The sequence below is a fragment of the Mya arenaria genome, chromosome 17 (genome assembly GCF_026914265.1).
Source record: "Mya arenaria isolate MELC-2E11 chromosome 17, ASM2691426v1".
Taxonomy (NCBI): Eukaryota; Metazoa; Mollusca; class Bivalvia; order Myida; family Myidae; genus Mya; species Mya arenaria.
The window spans coordinates 8,370,271-8,391,413 of record NC_069138.1 but is presented as its reverse complement, the minus strand read 5'-3'; the positions used below and the strand labels follow the sequence as shown (position 1 = coordinate 8,391,413).

Sequence of the window (21,143 nt, the reverse complement as noted above, 5' to 3'; positions counted from 1 at the left end):
TATCTCATACCTGCCATATTTCTGGGAAGGTTTCTCAGAGAACAGAAAACCAAGGCATTTCGCCCTCAACAAGGGGATCTTCATATAACATATTAATATCATAAAGATTGCTTTGGGGCAAGGGTGGGGGATCAAAATACCTCAATGGGTTGGAGGGGGTGGGGGATCAAAATACCTCAATGGGTTGGAGGGGGTGGGGGATCAAAATACCTCAATGGGTTGGAGGGTGTGGGGGATCAAAATTCCTCAATGGGTTGGAGGGGGTGGGGGGTCAAAATAAAGCGAGGGGTTGAAGGGGTGGGGTATCAAAATTATGTGAGGGGTTGGAGGGCGTGGGGGATCAAAATTCCTCAATGGGTTGGAGGAGGTGGGGGATCAAAATTCCTCAATGGGTGGGAGGAGGTGGGGGGTCAAAATTCAGCGCGGGGTTGGAGGGGTGGGGGATCAAAATTGCGTGATTGGTTGGAGGGGGTGGGCGGTCAAAATTTCGTGAGGGGTTGGAGGGTGTGGGGGATCAAAATTCCTCAATGGGTGGGAGGAGGTGGGGGGTCAAAATTCAGCGAGGGGTTGGAGGGGTGGGGGATCAAAATTGCGTGATTGGTTGGAGGGGGTGGGCGGTCAAAATTTTGTGAGGGGTTGGAGGCGGTGGGGGATCAAAATTCCGTGAGGGGTTGGAGGGGGGTGGGGGGATTGGCTATGGCATGTACATGTTTATATAGCATTTATCAATGTTCTTGAATTGTATTTTAACTAATTTGCTTCATCATATGAGGTCATCAGTAGGCAATTTACGGTTGTTGACGGTGAATTATGACATTTATCATAGATAATCATTCCTGGCGGAACAATATCATCTATTAGAAGTCAATTCACATGGAGTTTGAGAGAAAAACATGATTAAGATATTTTATGATGTCATAACTCTAGTTTGATATTGACCATTTTATAACCAGTCAACACATTTTCATAACAAGTTCAAGTTGTTTCATTAGCGAAGAGTGATAGACATGTATATAAGGAAACATGACATTTCCTGAACTTTATCTTTCAATAATTTTCACAATAAATACTTCTTGTAAACTTGTGAGCAGAATTTTCAATAAAATACTTAATTAATTTTACATTATTGTATAGACAGAAAGTAAATGGACTGGTCTTAGAAATAAAATAAAAATCTACAAAATTAATACTATACAAAATATCACAATTTTTATAACTGATTCTTCCAATTCAACTACAGGATAAATACCAAGGTAAGAATAAATATTGTTATTTTCTTGTAATGAAATGTGTCATACCCATTTTAAAGAAAGCATTTATATATTTTTTTTAAATCGAGGTTTGAATATATTTATATGTTCTTAAAATGCAATTCCATTTTGGGAAATGAGAGGACTTTTTAAAGATTCATAAAATAGTGTGTTGTTTCAGAAAATGTTTTAAACCTGTGATAAATCATTTTTGCTAAGTCATTTTAAAAGTTCTATAAATATAACTGTTAAATTATCTTGAAACTGCATACATAAGATGGGTGATAAAAAGATATACTTTATACATACAGAGCTACAATTGAAGGTTGTAATTATAAATATGCTTTAAAATGTGCCAATTACAATAATTAATTCAAACAATGTTTGTATGGGTACCAATACAAACTGTTATAAGGGCATGCTCTTTCTATGACCAATTTAAGGCTGTTTCGGGAACAACAGATTTGACCAAATCAAAAATGGCTGCTAAAACGGTGTAGAATTATTTAAACTCTTAAGCAGTGGTTTCTCTTCAGGAGCGTTGTATTTTTTATTATGCAAAGGGAAGTAAGCACTGTCCCGCGTTTTTAATAATTTAAGTTCTGCGTTTAGGATCTAGCTTATTGAGTATGTAAAATACATATACTGGTACATGCACAAATTATTAAAAAATACAAATTAGTATGTTTGCACTTCAATCAGCCAGCAGTTGTTAACGATCACCATTACACTTAAATGAGTGAAACCAAGGTGTATTTTACACTGTACAAAAATTACATAAGGGAGTACATTACACTTTAAGTAAAAAGTTATTAGGTTGTCCGGTTAGTGCAGTGGTTAGGCCATGGCTTTTCACCTAGGCGACCCAGGTTCGATTCCCTGCTTGGGCACATGTGAGTTTGGTTTGTGGTCACCAAGCCGGACAAGTGGGTTTTCTCCGGGTACTCCAGTTTCTCTCACAACACAAGACCACACTCTCCCGTAAAATCGTGCCAAGAGTGATAAATATAATGTTGTAATAACTTCTTTCACAACCATTGTAAAATAAATATGTTTAAAATATCTGTAGCTCTGGCATATTTTTTTAACATCCCTCATACTATATCATAAACGATATAATAATCACCTCAAGCTGTGGATAGGAAAGAATTACCAGGGCAGCACATGCGTTCACATCGTCACCCTTGATAAACGAAATATCGACACCGGCAATGTAGAACTGCTTGATCAGATCTGAAAATTGATATCATCTGATTTTTTTTCAAAATGGAATTCAAAGGGCAGCACACGCGTTCACACAGTCACCATTGCTGAAATAAATATCCAGACAAGCAACGTTACGGACCGCTTGATCAGAAGAAAAATGGCAACACATGCATTCAAATCATCCTTTTCATTGTCATATACCCCGGATCCCCCCCCCCCACACACACACTAATGTAGTGTGAAAGGAATTCAGTAATGGGTTTGGCGACAATGCATCCACCTTATTAAATAAAATATCCATGCAGGTAAAATATGGCTGCCTGGTTGGCTCTGAACGGAAATTGGGAAAAAACAAGAAGGACACATCGAAGGCTAAGCAAAATACTGTTTTAACATCTTCAATTTCTAAATTGAGCTACCACTGCATTGCACTAAACCTGTGATATTGCTTCCTTTGATAAACATGCGAGGAAAACTTGACAATTTAAAAATATACTGAAAAAATGGAGTTTTAAAAAATATGGAAGTCATTTTACAATACACATGTAATGGAAATATTTTCTATGACTCTGAATTCTGAAATAACAACTTGACTAAACATTTTTCTCTATGAAGATATCAATACTCAGGCAACAACAATTTACATTGTTGAATCTGAATTTCTTAAAGGGAGATCTTTGTTTGATCATAAACCGATGAAAATGCCAATTCCTGAAAAATACAGCACTAGCTCAGGTTAACATGACATTGTACAAGTGAATCTGTGCACCAACAAAATGTTTAAGAACATAGCACTGTGATTCCATACCTGTGTCTTCTGGTCCAAGTGTGGCCATCACTTTGAGATCTTCTGTGTCCTCCAGAACTAGCCTCTCCTTCAGCGCCTCTTGTTCTCTGAAAGATATTTTGTTCTTGTCTTTATTTTAACATGAACAGTCAGATAACCCAAAGCAAACATATTTTATTTGTAAGGGGCAATTGATATTTATTTATTCGAAAATATATGATTAAATGGTATTCTCTCAGAAAAGAAATTGTTTCTTTCAGAATACACAAACTTGTCCATATATACGAAAAACAGTTTGGTGGTTCTTAATAATTATTTTTTTTATTGATTTTTGAAAAAAAATGAAAAAATTAAATGAAAAAAAAAATGAAAATTTGAAATTTATCTTCCCATTTGGAAAAAAAAGTAATATCTTCAAGCTTTGGGATTGGTTATTAAACTAGTTATATAAAAAAAATAATATAATGTCATTCATGAGTATAATATAAGATCTATAAAAAATAATATAATGGTGTTATTTCATGGTAGACACATTATTTGAAATGAGTTATTCCGGGTTACAGGTGCCTTGTGAAGGTTACAATCATGGCGTCCATTATAGAAGTTGTTTAAAAAAAAAGGTACTTGAAAAGTGTTGAATCTATGATTATCCAGTGTTTTTTTCAACCTTTCTATGAATGGGGGCCAGGGCTCTTATGAAAATACAGAAAAACTGCCTAAAATTGTGAATTTATGATAGTTATACTTCAAACATGGAAACAAAGCAAAGGCACTTTAACAGGGTTGCCAGCACTTTGGTGAAATAAAATTCCCTGACTTTTCCCTGACTTTTCACTGACCAATTCATGTTTTTCACTGACCAAAATCGTCAAACACATAAACGGCCTCCTGACCTCCCCTATAGCCGTCCAATCCTCCCATTATCTTTTTGCATGTAATCTTGTATTTATTTTCCAAAATATAAAACATTTACATTGTACATCAAAGTAATGATTCAAACATAGTGTTCTACTATTCTTAACTATTTCTATTCAAACACAGTGTGACTGTTGGTCAGTGAAACATGTGAAACATTAGCATGAAAACAAGAACATAGGGCTCATTTTGGCATATCATGAAATAATCACTATAAAATTAAAGACTTTGAATGAGTATGGTAAGTAAGTGTGAAAAAAAGTTAGTGTGAAAAACATAGCATTGCATAATTTAACCAGTTTCCATCATGTTTGCAAGACAAATCCTCTTGTACAATTTCTTAGTGTCAAAGCAAAAAGCAAAGCAGGTTATATGCCAATATGGTAGTTTGGTATACATGTATACTGACTAGATTTTGTTAGTAATTAAAAGCCCTTCTAGTTCTACCCAACACTTAAACTCTGTGTCCGTAAGCCAGTTATTATTGAAAGATGTCTGTTTTGAACTCATATTTGTTAATTTGTCATGCTAACAAGGAAGAGCCTGAAACAGAGTAATTTAATTATATTATCTGCCATCAAATCCCTTTATTAGATGATATAAAGAAACCGCAACACCTGAAACAAGGATAATAATCTATAGATTAGAATATAATGTCAGGTAAATTCTCTTTTCTGGTGTTATATTCCTACAATACAACAGAAATTACGTATTAGTCAGCTCTGGAGGCAAGGGTTGCAAAGCCTTTCAGTCTTTAGGCTGAATGATGTTCTAAGGTAAATAATGGGTATTATAATCACTAAGTTAACATATAATGCTTCTTAATATCACAGTTTACTGTTATTTGAATTTAATGCTTAACTGTGAGAGTGATAAAGTCAAATATTAAATGCCTAAAGACTGCCATAGCCAAGAAAGACCTTCAATGCGTATATTTTTCGACCTTTGAAATAATTTTTCCCTGACTTTTCCCTGACTTTTCAGGATTTTCATTTTTCACTGACCAAATTTCAAAATTCCCTGACATTTCCCTGACCTTGAAAAAATACCCAATTTCCCTGACTTTTCAAGTCCGCTGGCAACCCTGACTTTAAGGTACAGAATTTTAAGAGATAAGGAATGCATTTAAACGTTACTGTACTAATTGACTTAAATGTAAAGAATTGAGAATAAAAAAAATGGTTTAGTTAAGTTTGAGTCCATTTTTGTGTATACAGAGTATACTTTTTGTGATTTAATGGATTGTGCACGTCCCAATATTCGGAGCCATTTTCAGTAAAAATGAAACACTGGTATCCAGTCGATGGTATAAAATTTACCTTTCCCATTTGAGCCTAATCTCTTCTGGAAGGAGTTTTTCTGCTCGGCTGAGACGTGGCACATAGAATCCTAGCGGATCAAGGACATATCGATAAAACAGCTCGCTGAAAGAAAATAAAAAAGATAACTTAAGTCATTTTCATTAAACATCGCAAGTCATTTCCTAACTTAAGTCATTTTCCTAAGTTAAGTATCTCACTGGTCGTTAGACTAGTCTAAAATAAAAGACATGTTATACGGGATTTGAATATCAAAATTGTAAAAAAAGTACTAAACGTACAATTATTTGGACAAGTCATTTGACATACTAACTCATTGACGGTCCGCTGTATGGCCGCTGGCGGATGTGCATTCATAGTAAATATAACATTCCCTTATAGACAGAAGTATGTTTATAGTGTAACGGTCCGCTGTATGCGGCAGATGTGCATTCATAGTCTCCACTTCTATGCACTTGCTAGAAAGCTCAGCTGTCCTGTGAGGCATAGTAAGTTGGATCTTCAACAATCTTTAAAGCTCTGCTTTCCTGATGGTTGAAGTGTAACGGTCCCCTGTAGGTGGCAGAGGTCTACAGCGGCAGAGGTGTGTTCATAATAATATTCCGTATAAAACGGAAGTACGTTCATACCGGATGAAAACTTGGTTGGTAATAAGACCAGTGGACCCCTTCAGGGTCGAGCAAGCTTTTCCCTGAAGGGATCTGTTGATGTTTGTTTCATTGGCTCGCACATTACAATAGTATGTATGTTTACTTGGTTGGTAATATGCAAATTAGCAAAACTCGGGCTCTGTGTGGATTGAGAATTTACTTTTTATAAAGACCAGTGGACCCCTTCATGGTCAAGCATGCTTTTCTCTGAAGGGATCTGTTGGCCTTGTTGGTCTCGCACATTACATTATTATTATCTGAAATACTTTCCATTTATTTTAGGTTACTGGCTGTATACCTAGATTAAAATCATGGAAGACAGGAGTTCAAGATGCGATTCTTCTAATTTCTAAAGGAAGGACTCTAGGACCCTGAGCAATACAATTATTTGGACTACCAGTCTAGCCGCATACTTCACTGACACTTTGTCATACATAATTATTTAACATCTATATGATTGTTAAGAGAATATATTGTTTACCTTTTTTTACCTTTTTATAAATAACTAATTAAAAGTTACTTACCTCAATCTTCTGAAAAGACACATCCCTTAGTTCCACTCCAAATAATTCTAATAATCGTCTGTGTGATACAGACGAATTTTGGTAGAAATATAAAAATATTACAAGTTAACGCAAAATTTCAGCGTTAACTTTATATCACCAATAGCTATTAATCATACATGCTAGCTTTATGATCAGTTGGTTGTGAAATTATAAAATGTTAATTGATAAAAAGATTGGAATGAAACATTTTAAGACGATTTCATTCAGCTTGCATCACAACATTCATGTACATACTTGATCTTGATCCTTTGGACGCTTTGTTTACATACGATTTTACTTCCGGGTTTGGTAAAGTTGCCTGCATTTACCGAAACAGATCATCCGTCATTCTAAGTCAATGAGCAAGTCTTTATTTATTTGCATTTAAGAGTATATGGTCAAATGAATTTGTCCTAAATCAAATAGGTTTCTGCATTTTTTCGGACAGAGTTGAACTTTTCCATGTGATCAGGTACCAACATGTCCAATAAATGTTGTCTGTTGCAAATTTACTATGCTACTAGTGATAATCAGATGGTCTCATTTTGATTGTTATATTTTCATGTATATGGGGTGTGTGTGTTCTTTATACTGCCACTCGGGCAAGGCCCATTCGGCGAGTACTCTGACTCTGAGGAGATTGTGAGTCATATTTCTTGATTTTTTTTTTAGTACAGTGCACAGACAGAATGTGACTCTGGTTAGAGCTTTCCTGGTTGTTTAACGTACACCAGTGTATTGCACCGTCACACAGTACCCCAAATTAACGTCTCTCCCGGGAATCGATTAATATTTCTTTAAATGGTGGGGCAGGGAATCTAACCTAGCTGCGAGCCTAGATTGATTTACAAAGATTTTGAAGTTGCGTGAAAGTTTGGTCTTGTGTAGTCAGGAAACTAGACGTCCCTGGAGAACACCCACTTGTCTGGATTGGTGACCATTAACCAAACTCACATGCACCCAGGCAGGGTATTGAACCTGTGTCGCCTACCTTAGAAGCGAGTGCACTAACCACTGCACTTACTGTACAACCAATATGATTGTCTCCATTAATTTAACACAGTTATCCTGTTATGGTTATCTATATCAAGATGGTTCGGCATCATGTTTATTACATATCGGTGAAATAATATTTTGTATGACTGCGTTGTAGAGTGTTGAGATGTTGTTTTACTTACAGCTTCCAACAAGATGTAGAACACATGACTATTGCAGATAGAATGGAAAGCCTGCAAAGAAAACATTTTGAACTGATGAAGGTATTTCTCATAAATTTCAATTAGTATAGGCTTTTGTTAAAATAGAAATGGCAATTCAATTTCTCAATATTGCATTTCAGCAGCAAGTTATATTTTTTTATTGTGTACCTGTACATGTATTTGCCATTGTCATTTATTTTTATTAAAGCTGCACTCTCACAGATTGACAGTTTTGACATTTCTTTTTAGTATTTGTCTCAGAATCAGCTTATTTTGGTATCAATGCCTTCAATTCAGTCTTCTAAAGATAACTCACAATAGAACCGATCTCAATTGTTTAGAAAATTTGCGAAAAACTTCATTTGTTTTAAAGCATTTATTTTAAGCCAAGTTTTTAGCTATGAAACATTAATTTTCGAACTTATATATAAAAATAACTGCGATTTCATCTTTGTCAGTAGTCTTATATCACTGTTTCTGCACTTTTATGCAAAAACTTACTCATTCCAAGACAAACAAAAATTGTCAAAACATTCAATCTGTGAGAGTGCAACATAGAAAAAAACAACACTTTTATATATGCATATAATAATTCATTGCTCTTCTTTCTTCACCAGTCTGGAATGGAGTCGTTGCTGGGCGATGAAGAACTGTCGGATGTTGACATAATTGTTAACCATCGGGTGTTTAAGTGTCACAAGTCTGTGCTGGCTTCTTTGTCTCCATATTTCCGTGTAATGTTTACCGGAGGAATGAAAGAGGCCGCCACGAAGCAGGGAACCATACGGCTAAAGGTATTCAGTTTTTTTTTTTTAAACTAAATTTCATAACTGATTTTGTGTACTATTTAATATGTGAACAATACTTATAGTCATTTTCTCATAATTGGGGAAGTAAACTAGATAACAGTTAAAGTTTGTTAGTATATACTTACAAAAATAATTGGTTAGATGCGACAAGGTTGCATAACAATTTATTTTGTTTATTGAAGAACAATGCTAACAATCTTAAAGTGTTTTAGTGGTTTACATTATATTGTGTAAACTACCCACTAACTGATCCAGCCACTGTTGATATCTACCACTTCATCTGATTTAAATAAAAAAAAGGCTGAATGGTTATAAACTATAGCAGATATATATATATAGGAAAACTGACAAAACCTGGTTCTCTTTTTGCTACTGCTAACGACTCCTAACTTAAAGATGCACTCTTACTCCCAGATAAGATTTACCACAATTAATAATATTGTTTTGATATCTCAAAAAGGATGAATGAATGTCGAAAACAATGGTTCTTATGAAGGATACCGAGTTTAATTTGAAAGAAATGAGTATAAAACACGGTATTTCTACCTTATGAAACTATAGTAGAACAGAGTAAATCTTTTAGCATTCACCAATCATTTAATAATGTTGCGTTTTCAGCTATAAAATACACGGTTACAATATTGTTATCAGTAATCAATATTTTCCATAAATGCATTATTTAGTTAAATATTTAGATTTATATTCAAAATCTTCTGAGATTGTAATAAGGCATAATTATCTTAAAATTGGAGCATTTCGTAATGTTTTTCAAATTGTTGAATGGACACCGTCATGTTTTATGGAGTCCTACATTAAAAAACAATAATTTTGTGTGAAATGTGAATAAAAATAATAAAACATCATCAAAAATTCAAATTAGAGCCCCTTTGTTAAAGGGACTAGACACCAGATGTATCGATAGAAGTGCAAGGAAAAAGAAAATTGTTGAAAACATTTCATACATCAAATTGATATTGTTGCCAAACAACGCATTGAATTACTAACTGCTGTGTATCACATCACTTAAAAGGCCTAGTTTAAGCCTTCTTTAAGTGACCCCCCCCCCTCCATCTAAAAAAAAATGTGTACAGTACACAACTTCTGTTTATTGATCTTAATCTACTTACCTTGTCACTTATCAGATCTCTGATCTGAGTATCCTGTTGTGCAGTTTTTGAAGTTTTATTATAGAAATGGACATTAAATGGCCCTGAGCCAATAAACGAATACACAGGAAATTGGCCGCTACTGTGACACCAGTGCAATTAGCAGGAGATGCACAGCAGGGGACCACCATGCAAACATTTCTTAAACTAGGCCTTTCAAACAGTTATATCTTTTGCAGTTTTTGCATATTTTTCCAATTCAAAATTCGGGTTTATCTTCTACATAAATCCCAGTTAGTTTAAAAATTGTGTCAGTATATCATGTATCTTTACTAATCATGTGACTTTCACATGGGCTATTTTTAAATGGGTTATCTAAGCTGAAAGCAGCAACAAAATATTCTTTAAATCATGTAAACTGATGTAATACAGCCTCATACAGCCTCATACTGGCTTGTATTGACAATTCATAGAAAGTCTTGTTTTGAGGACAGACTATATTTGCCGATTTTTTAACCATCTGCTGTCTAGTCACTTTAATAGATCTTGGAAAAAAATATGACAGAAAATTTTCTATTTTGCTGAAAGCGTTAGTAAAACTATTGAAACTATATTATTATCATTATTATATTATATTGAAAAGTTTTGTTTTTTTTGCATCATTTTCTGCATTTTTTTTTCTAGGACATGGATGATTTAGAAATTCCATTTGAGAAACTGGTGGGATTTTTATATACTGGAAAGGTTTCCATGACGATAGACGATGTTCCAGATATGCTTCTAATGGCTGCACACTTTCAGGTATTGTGAAATGGTTTATTTAGACTAGACAATGTCTCATCAAATATTTCTTCTCTCACCTCCCATGACCAAGGTTGATTTAGTATGTGAAGGTCAGTCTAAAATGGGTGATTATTTATATGCCTGTTTATTGAACAGGACGTATTATAGTTTCACTTGTGCTGTACAGGCAGCGTCCAGTATTTTGTACATTCAATATCTTTATAAGCATTGGTCAAATCCTCACTATATTTAGTCAGAATGAGTATGAGCATAATATCTTGTGCAAGATAAAAAATCAGCCATATTGCTCAAGTCACTCGAGATTTATCACCATTTAATTATAGAAATTTCCTAAAATTGGTATTTTCCTATTAATAACTTTAGAAGCCTTTGTCCAATCATCACCAAATTTGGTCAGAATATGTATGGGCATAATATCTAGAACAAATTGTTAACCAGCAATATTGTTATATTTTTTACATGTTTTTCCTGAATAGAGAAAGTATTTATAAATGCAGGCTGTGTTCTATATATTTACATGATTTGTTTAGAGCAGATGGTAAGTTTTCTAATATTCAAGAGCTAAGTAGTAGGAAATTGCGCTGAGTATTGGAGAACTGGAATAAAGTATTATCGGTTCCACTCAAGTGACCGATTATTGATAATACAATCATTTTTTTGACAATTGTTTAATTCTTGTTCAATCACTCGTGATCCTTAACTATGCTTATGTTATGTGATTGTTTGAAGTTATTTAATGTTGTTGTTGCTTTCGGCCATATTGTTAACGATAACAACTGAACACTTTACAAATAAACTCAAAGGAGGAAATTGGCAGAAATTAACCGAACACAAATAAGGAGAGGAAAGAGGAAAAACATCAATCATTTTAATATCAAGTTATTGTAAATTTTGTCAACTTAGTATACTGATGGTCATTAAAAAAGCTGATGATAGCATGCTGAGGTGAATTGTAATAACAGTCATAGAAATAAGGCCCCAATTTCTCGAAACATCTTAAGCTTAACAGGCTTAAGTAGCTTATTTCATTTAGCCAAAAAACATACTTAAATTGAATTTTGGTAAATGTGATTATTATAAAGATAATTTCTAGTGTATAAAAACTCTTAATGAAGTTAATATTACGCCATTTATTGAAAACCAAAAATAATGGGATTAGCTTAATCCTGTTAAAAGGGACTTAAGAAGTTTCGAGAAATTGGGGTTTGATGAACAAACCCGAATTCTTATACCTTTGCTTGGCATTAATTATTTGAACAAACCCTGCTATATAGAATTCAAAATTTGAGCAAGCCCGGAAGACATTTTACTGGTGCATGGCTTGCGGGCTTGTGTTAATTCTGACCACTGTAATAATGTTTCATGCTTAATATCATTTTAACTTTATTTTATCTTCGCTGTGTATTCACAAAATGCTGTTTGATAAATATAAGTTTGAAGTTACAGAATTTAAATTTGATTAATTATTAACAGTTTGAAATTAAAAGCTGATGATTAATTTAATGTTTTATTTTCAAGATAATTGAAGTATATATTGTTATTGTTGTTTAATTTAATGAATTATTTATTTAAGACTGTTTTTTAAATATAATAAAATGTAATATAAACCTAAAATTTCCCAAAACCCCTGTTTGTGTAAAGTGTTATGATTTTTTTTTACATAGAATGTAAGAAGTTTTCTACTCAACTCAATTGTCCAAAATGAAATTATAAGTTAAAAAAAATCATAATCTTAATAATCTGAGCTGAATTTTGTATTAAAGTATAATTTAAATTGCAAGTCAAAAATGGTGTTTAAAACTTAAATGTCTTCCAGCTATCAAAGAAATTAGAAATAAGTTTTTGTTACAGCCCTTTTTCTGCGCAAAAATGCATTTTGAAATATCTTCAATCCAAAACTCTTGTAAATGAATGTTTGAACAAAAATAAATTTAGAAAAAGTCCTCATTTTTTGTGCAAAAGGGTTATATACTGACTATTTAACAAATAACTCTTTTTGAAATTGATTGCAAGTTGTTATTGCGATTTATTCATGAAAAGTTCACTAAATTAGAAATATACTAAAACAAAGTATAAATGATAGAAACTGAGAAAAAAAAATCAGTTTTTATTGCTCTCCTGAGCTATTTTCAAAATGTCAGTTACAACCGTTTTGGGCTTAGCCCGCAAATGAGCATATGTCAACTCTGAGTCCACTGTCCAGTTTTAGGTATTCAATGAAACTTGGTACATACTCATGTTTACTATTAAAATGCATATATGTCAATTTTGAACCCAAACAAACCCCTTTTCAATTAACAAAATGTTAAACCCACTTCAGATTGATATTTTACGGGATCACTGCGAGGAGCTTTTATTGGAACAACTGAAGGGAGATAACTGCATAGAGATGTATCGCTTGGCTTGCCTCTACAACTGTCCAAATTTGGAGGTATGCTTTGTAAATATTTAATCAAGGAAAATACTCAGTAGATGTCAAAGGGACGTTATATAAGATCTACTTAACAGAGATAACTGTATAGAGTTATATTTCCTGACTTGCCACTTCAACTCTACAAATCTCAAGGTATGTAATCAATTGGTCAAAGGGAGGTAATATTAGAACAACTCAAGGGAGATAACTGCATAGAGATGTATTACCTGGCTTACTACACATCTTCAACTGTCCGAACCTCAAGGTATGTACTAAATGGATCAAAGGGAGGTAATATAAGATCTACTTAAGGGAGATAACTGCATAGAGATGTATTTCCTTACTTGCCACTTCAACTCTCTAAATCTCATGGTATGTAATCAATTGATCAAAGGGAGGTTATATTAGAACAATTCAAGGGAGATTACTGCATAGAGATGTATGGCTTGCCTTGCCTTTACAACTGTTAAATTTTGAACATATCTGTATAGGTAATCATAGAGAGGTAATATAAGATCTATTTAAGGGAGATAACTGCATTTAGTTGTATTTCCTGACTTGCCACTTCAAATCTCCAAATCTCAAGGTATGTACTCAATTGGTCAAAGGGAGGTAATATTAGAACAACTCAAGGGAGATAACTGAATTGAGATGTATTGTTTGGCTTGCCTCTACAACTGGCGAAACCTCAAGATATGTAATCAGTTGATGTCAAAGGGAAGTAATTCTAGAACTACTCAGGGGAGATAATTTTGTAGAAATGTATTGCCTGGCCGGTTTCTATAACTGTCTAAATCTTAAAGTATGTAATCAGGTAATAAAAGGGAGAGAAAATTCATGGGAGGTAACTGCATAGAGATGTTTTGCCTTGCCTGTTTCCATAACTATCCAAGCATTGAGGTATGTAATCATTTGATTAAAGGGAGAACAATTCAAGGGAAATATTTGCCTAGAGATCTACCACCTGGAATGCCTGCTCACCTCTTCAGCTGTTCAACGTTGTCAGAATGCATACATTTTATCAAAGGGAGGTTATATTTGAATGATTCAAGGGAACCATTTGTTTGCAGTATAATGGTCTGGTGTGCCCCTTCAAATGTCAAAATTTGAATGTATCTTTGTAAACCTAAGGGAGGTAACTGTTTAGAGAGGTATTGCCTTGCACGCCTCTTTAACTATCTAAACATCAAGATATGTTTACAATTAATTTAAAGGAGATAATATTGAAGCAACATAAGGTAGATAACTGTAATAAAAAAATCACCTGGCCTGCTACAACTGTCTTAACTTCAAGATATTTATACTATTTATAAAAGGGAGATAATATTGAAGCAACTCAAGATAGCTATATTGAAATGTATATCATTGTCTGTCTATACATTTGTCCAAACTTGAAGATATGTATACAGCTGAAAACATAACCATCATGATGATTTCAATTAATACAGTCCGACCTCATTGGCTCATACTCGCTTAGTTTGAATTCCTCGTTGGCTTGAACTAGATGTGAAGGACCGATTTCTTTATACTGAAGGTTAATTCTTCTGTTTGGCTTGAATTTTCTGAGGCTCAAGGTATTTTCGCCGGTCCCTTGGAGGTCGAGCTAACGGGGTTCGACTGTATTTTATTATTAACACGCCGTGGCTTATTGAGGTAAATATAACTGTGCCACTCTGTCATAAGTTTTAAAAAATGCTAAATTATGTTTAAATATTGTCCAAACAGCTAAAGGCCTGGCCATCCATGCTAGATGGATTCACCAACTTATGGAAAACATATGATTATGACAATCTAACCCTGAATGAAATCATCTCGATTATCCGGGAAGATCGACTTGTAACTTTAGACGAGGAACATGTGTGTGAAGCGGTTTGTAAATGGATTGATTTCGATCTTGATCAAAGAAGTAAATATGCATTTAAACTCCTATGCCATGTTCGTTTGCCGCATATTTCACGGGAGTACTTGGTGTATCATTTATCGAGAGTGCAGTACTTCATAGACGATCCTCAATGTAGACGATTAATCGAGGAAGTGAAGCATTTCCACATGTTGCCTGCGCGGATGTTGGATTATAGCAGCCCACGGATGAAATATCGGGCTGACGATGAATTAGAAGAAGTGCTTTTGGTATGTATTACCTTTTCCATTGTATTCTTAATTTGAAGCTAGTCTGTTAAGACTTGGGATTAATCGGACTTAATGAATGCTTCAATCAATTTATCTATGAAAATGGGTGATTTAAAACAGTTTTATTTTTTGTTTGACTGTTTGTTCAACATTCATATGTATTGAACTGAAGTGGTCCACAATTTTATGGGTGCTAGTGTATTTTTTACAAGGAGTTGTTATCAGTTAATGACTCCAAAGGGCTGCTGTTGTCTCTATGCACTAAGCAACCAGCGTATGATGTAAAGTTAATCAATTCATTCGTTCACACTTTAATGAACATGTGTATATTTCACAGGTGAGAATGGAAAACAGTGATGAATGAGGCTCGATTTGAAAGGGCAGTTGGTGTCTTTAGGCAATCAGCTATACTTATTCAATGTTTCACACTTTTATGTCCATGTGTGTATTTAACAGTAGATAACAGAGTACAGCCATGATTGAGGTTCATTGGACAAGGTCGGCTAGTGTCTCTGGGCAGTCAGCTATATTATTAAATGTTTCACACTTTTATGTCCATGTGTGTATTTAACAGTAGATAACAGAGTACAGTCATGATCGAGGTTCATTGGACAAGGTCGGCTAGTCTCTCTGGGAAGTCAGCTATATTTATTCAATGGTTCACACACTAGTGTCCATGGGTTTAATCAAGAGTTGATAATGAAGAACAGTGATGTTTTAGGCTGAATTAACAGGGTGTCTGGTGTCTGTGGGCATTCAGCTATATGTATGCAATGGTTCACACTTTAATGTCCATAGGTGTATTTCACAGGTGATAACGGAGAACAGCGATGATCGAGGCTCATTTTACCAGGGAGGATGGTGCCTTTGGGCGTTCAGCTACCATCAGCGAAGATGGTTTACGCTTGCCCCCATCCCATTGGCAGATTCTCCAGGTAATTTTAGTGAATGTTTTTTTTTCACAGAAATTAATCAAGGTACAATATTACATTGTAGCCTGCACCCTGTAGGTTATGTTCTTGTTGTTGTCACCATTGTACAAATATTTTAACCTTGGACATAACTTATAAACCTTTCAAGATATTCCAGTGAAACTTGGTACATATGTTGGCAGAGACAATACACACTGGTATAGCACGGCCAATAATTCTGACTTTATTAAGTGTTTACTGGATAAAAACCAGTACCTATGTCCATTTTGAGCGGACATTAGAAAGTTCTGGTGGTGGGGATCGAACCAACATTGTCTTGGGTGGGAGGCAGCAGCTTTACCACTAGGCCACTTCCTCTTCATTATATTTCAAATCACTATCAATTCTTTCTAATGTCTACATGTATATTTAAGGAATGAATTTTGTGATCTGCTCGTACGGTTACAACATTTTCCTCTCTGGAGTGACCGACAGTCCGAAGTCACTTCTGGCCCCAATTTCTCGAAACTTCTTAAGCTTAACAGGCTTAAGTTGCTTATTTCAATTAGCCAAAATACATATTTATAGTGAATTTGTATAAATGAAAAATGATTACTTGTGATAATAGTAACGAAAATTCATATCGTAAGTATTAAACCAGTTAAAGGAGTATACAAAACGCAAAATATTGAAAGACAAAAATAATGGGTTTAGCTTAATCCTGTTATAAGAGACTTAAGAAGTTTCGAGAAATTGGGGCCTGGAGATTAATTTAATTCACTATCAATTCTTTTTTATGTTTACTAGCAGCCGGTGATGGTGACTATCAATTCTTTTCATGTCTATATGTATATTTAAGGAATGAATTTTGCTATCTGCTCATATGGCTACGACATTTTCCTCTCTGGGGGGACCAGCAATCCGAAGTCTCTTCTGAAGTTCGAGAGCCAACGGAATGAATGGGTCACGAGTACAGGTATATATAGCTCTAGTGTTTTCTAACACATAGATGACGTACTTGACAGGTCATTAATAGGGAATACATAAACGATTGAAAAACAACTAAAATTACATTTTTTTTTGTGTTCATGTGCACAGTATACATGTAGGTTGATGACAATTTTTGAAATCATTAGAAATGTTAAAACTCATGTTTGTGTAATGTTAAAACTCATGTTTGTGTACGAGTCCATGTGGGCGTGAGGTTTTGTTGTCAGTTTTCTAGTTTTTCTTTGACTGTACTTAGGTAGGTTTGCACATTAGTTTTTTTTCTTTTTCTTCAATTTCAGTATCAAAGGGTTTAAATTGTGTTTTCAAATGCACTTTTATTAAATAGAGAATGTACTTGACAGGTCATTTAAGAGGGAATACATAAAGGATTGAAAAACAGCTAAAAGTACAGGTATTATTTGTGTGTTAAATGGGCACAAAGCCACAACAAAGGGTAATGCCAAAATTCCTCTTACTTTTGATGCATTATCATGTTTAACTCATTTGATTTTAATGATCAAAACAAAAATTAAACATATGGTTTAGGTACAGATAAAAAAAAATTAGCGATATTTTGGTGCTTTTTAACTGGGGAACTTATGGCCATGAAGCTATTCTGCATTTTTTTTTACATATTTCCATAAAACCCTGGGATAGTGTAAAACATGAGTTAAAAATAGATAACCGTTCCATTTTCGCACCAAGCTGAATATTCACATTCTAATTCATCAAAGGTTCGATCATGATAAATCTAACTGTGGTACGCATAGCATCTTCACTCTGGTGAACGAGATTGAACATTCAATGACGACACTAGAAATTATTGCTGATTTCTAAATTGTATACTATTTAGAACTTATTATAAATGTAAAAACAGTTAAAATATTAACTTTGGTCCAACTAGTTTCAATTCTTTAACAACTTGTTCAAATCTTTTTAAAATGAAATAATGGCCCCCAGGATCCTAAATGAGGCTTGGCCTTGACCCCCGGTGTTTATGGATTTATGCTCCCAGCCATTCTCTCTCTTAATTTATTTTTTAGGTCAGTTGAAGAAGGTGCGAGTCCAGCACACCATGAATGCTGTTAGCAGCTCCCTGTATTGTATTGGGGGTCGGCATCCAAAATTTCAGCAAGTTAATGGATCGATAGAGGAATACAATATCCTAGGTATTTAGATATTTGCCCTTTTTAGCTTGACTGTTGGAAGAATAAGGAGGGCTATACTATTTACCTCATCTACTTGTAGCTCTCACTTTGTGGACCTGGTATTGGTACTGGGTAAATTTTCTGGTACCTGGCCTTTTTGGTAATGCACACTTCCTTGACTGAGCATTTTCTGTACTGGGCTTATCTGGTACCAGGCCTTTTTGGTAATGCACACTTCCTTGACTGAGCATTTTCTGTACTGGGCTTATCTGGTACCTGGCCTTTTTGGTAATGCACACTTCCTTGACTGAGCATTTTCTGTACTGGGCTTATCTGGTACCAGGCCTTTTTGGTAATGCACACTTCCTCGACTGAGCATTTTCTGTACTGGGCTTATCTGGTACCAGGCCTTTTTGGTAATGCACACTTCCTTGACTGAGCATTTTCTGTACTGGGCTTATCTGGTACCAGGCCTTTTTGGTAATGCACACTTCCTTGACTGAGCATTTTCTGTACTGGGCTTATCTGGTACCAGGCCTTTTTGGTAATGCACACTTCCTCGACTGAGCATTTTCTGTACTGGGCTTATCTGGTACCAGGCCTTTTTGGTAATGCACACTTCCTTGACTGAGCATTTTCTGTACTGGGCTTATCTGGTACCAGGCCTTTTTGGTAATGCACACTTCCTCGACTGAGCATTTTCTGTACTTGGCTTATCTGGTACCAGGCCTTTTTGGTAATGCACACTTCCTCGACTGAGCATTTTCTGTACTTGGCTTATCTGGTACCAGGCCTTTTTGGTAATGCACACTTCCTTGACTGAGCATTTTCTGTACTGGGCTTATCTGGTACCAGGCCTTTTTGGTAATGCACACTTCCTGGACCTGGCATTGCTGGTACTGGACCTTTCTGGTGCCAGTCCTTTTTGAGCCACTTCAATCTAATCTCGCGCAACTTTGTAGTGGTACGAATTTATGCTTGTAGGATTTCTCTAGTAGCTCTCTGAAATAAAAGGGAAAGTGAGAGTGGACTAGTGGTATAGGTGTCCGCCCAAGAAGTTGTGGGTTCGATCCCCACCAGGGGTACTTTCTCATGGCCTCTCAAATGGACACAGTACTGGTTCCTGCCCAGGAAACAGACTCGAGAGTGACTTATAAGCTGTCAGCTGTCTTCATAATCGATGTAAAAGAAATCATTATTAACTAAATGTAACCATGATTAGTAAGAAAACATACAATGAGATTCGTAATTAAGAGCTGAAATTAATTATTTTCGAAGGTCAGAGGTGGCGGACTGTTGGTGAACTGAATCATCCTGTTTACTCCACCACATCGACAGTATGCGGAGAACAGATTCTCTTATTTGGAGGAATCGGCAAAGACAATAAACCGATGAATTATGTGCAGTGTTTTCACACAAGAACGAAGGATTCTAGTGTAATATCGACTTTGCCTTATCTCTGTAAGAGGATTATCACAACAACAATGGGCGATGAGGTTTTCATCACTTCTATTGACGAGGACGACTCCAGTCTTGTGTTAAAATTGACATCCGAATTCGGATTCACTGACGCGGGGATAGAATTACCGGTTGACAGTAAAATTTTAGCGATAACCCATTCGGAAGGACAGCTGGTAGTTGTAACGGAGAATGAAAAATGTAAAGGTTATCTCGGTGACATCGTTAGAGTGAATGTGAAGAATTCGAAATCGGTTCCACTTGAAATGCAGGGGACCAATTGTCCAAGGCCTGTTCATGCCTGTCATAGACTTTATGTGGATAATCGATTCCTTTATCATACATACTTTCAGTAAACATTTTATGCTGAGTGTTGCTTATAAGTGCTATTTTTTGTTGGTTCCTTATATTATTTATTATATTTCTGAACTTTAGTCCAAATCATTATTTTTGTTATTACTTAAAAACATTTTGCTGGAAAAATTCTTTTCTTAAAGATGCACCTTTACTCCCAAATAAGATTTACCAAAATTAATAATACTGTTTTAATATTCCAAAAAGGATGAATAAATGTCGAAAACAATTGTTTTTATGAAGGATACCAAGCTTAATTTGAAAGAAATGGGCATAAAACACGGTATTTCTAATTTATAAGACTATAGTAAACCACAGTAAATCTTTTAGCATTCACCAATCATTTAATATTTTTAGCGCTTTTTGCTATTAAATACACAGTTACAATCTTGTTATCAGTAATTAATATTTTCCATAAATGCATTATTTAGTAAGTAATAACCTGTTAAAAAGTATGTATTGATTTTGAATAAGAGTGTCACTTAAATTACTGCAAAAATGAGGTTTTTCAATGTAAATCATACGTTGATTCTTAAAAAGTCTTAAAGGGACTTGCTAATGTTTTTGGACCAAATTTATTTTTCACTGTAATGTATCTGAAAACACTAATATTATAATTATTTTACTCTTTAATAGTGAAATTGCGCAAAATATACAATTTACATAAAAAACCTGATATTAGTGGGAAGCAACTCATGTCAATACAATCAAGAAAAAAATAGAAACACACAATTTAACCTTTTAAGCCTTTTGTTGATAAGTTTTACAAACTTTAAAGACAATATTTGAGCATATATCAACATTTGTTGAAGGGTTCCAGCCATCAATATCTTACTTTTAACAATCCTTATGATTTGCCACACTTTTCGTCATAAAAGGGGACATTTTACAAAACTTGAGCATGTCACTTTAATCATATATAAGTTTGAAACATTCCATGATTTTCTGTGAAAAAAAGAGTTTAGAATGGGAGATTTAGTTTTTACTTAAAATAAATATTTTTATGATGTTGGAGCTTTATTTCCAGGTCACAAGTTCATAAAATTAATGTTATGTTTTGTTTATGTTTTGTATATTTGTTATTCATGTCGGAAAATAGCTTATATTGTTATCGTAAAGCCGACTCTAAATAAAGATTCTTGTATCTTG

At 34.6% G+C, this 21,143-nt stretch overlaps 2 protein-coding genes across 6 annotated transcripts in view; one reads left to right on the top strand and one right to left on the bottom strand.

Annotated features, from left to right (window-relative positions):
• Positions 1-6,924, bottom strand: part of LOC128223864 (endonuclease V-like) — a 20,281-nt gene extending 13,357 nt beyond the window's left edge. Inside the window, exons 1-4 of one of the 2 annotated variants that reach the window (XM_052933301.1) lie at positions 6,652-6,924; positions 5,478-5,582; positions 3,265-3,350; positions 2,377-2,483 (exon numbers count right to left, since the gene is read on the bottom strand). In XM_052933301.1, the coding sequence (XP_052789261.1) occupies positions 2,377-2,483; positions 3,265-3,350; positions 5,478-5,582; positions 6,652-6,674 (321 nt within the window). In that variant the 5' untranslated portion in view covers positions 6,675-6,924. The remainder of the gene's footprint in view (positions 1-2,376; positions 2,484-3,264; positions 3,351-5,477; positions 5,583-6,651) is intronic. The other variant, XM_052933302.1, reaches the window with a different exon arrangement.
• Positions 1,051-21,143, top strand: LOC128223863 (kelch-like protein 24). Of its 4 annotated transcripts, none has more exons than XM_052933300.1 (10): positions 1,051-1,083; positions 7,853-7,931; positions 8,489-8,665; positions 10,471-10,587; positions 12,911-13,021; positions 14,729-15,133; positions 15,945-16,068; positions 16,904-17,020; positions 18,078-18,203; positions 19,461-21,143. In XM_052933300.1, the coding sequence occupies exons 2-10, from the start codon at positions 7,875-7,877 to the stop codon at positions 19,994-19,996; spliced, it is 1,770 nt and encodes a 589-aa protein (XP_052789260.1). In that variant the 5' UTR covers positions 1,051-1,083; positions 7,853-7,874; the 3' UTR covers positions 19,997-21,143. The 4 variants fall into 4 exon arrangements, with proteins under 4 accessions (XP_052789260.1, XP_052789259.1, XP_052789258.1 ...); XM_052933299.1 differs by lacking the exon at positions 1,051-1,083 and adding an exon at positions 6,964-7,034; XM_052933298.1 differs by lacking the exon at positions 1,051-1,083 and adding an exon at positions 6,989-7,144.

Bases quoted from the DNA above. Each gene is read 5' to 3' on its own strand.
- LOC128223863 (XM_052933297.1), top strand. From the start codon at position 7,187: ATGCTACTAGTGATAATCAGATGGTCTCATTTTGATTGTTATATTTTC. The intron at 13,022-14,728 runs GTATGCTTTGTA...TTGTCCAAACAG, and splicing joins ACAACTGTCCAAATTTGGAG to CTAAAGGCCTGGCCATCCAT. The intron at 15,134-15,944 runs GTATGTATTACC...TGTATTTCACAG, and splicing joins AATTAGAAGAAGTGCTTTTG to GTGATAACGGAGAACAGCGA.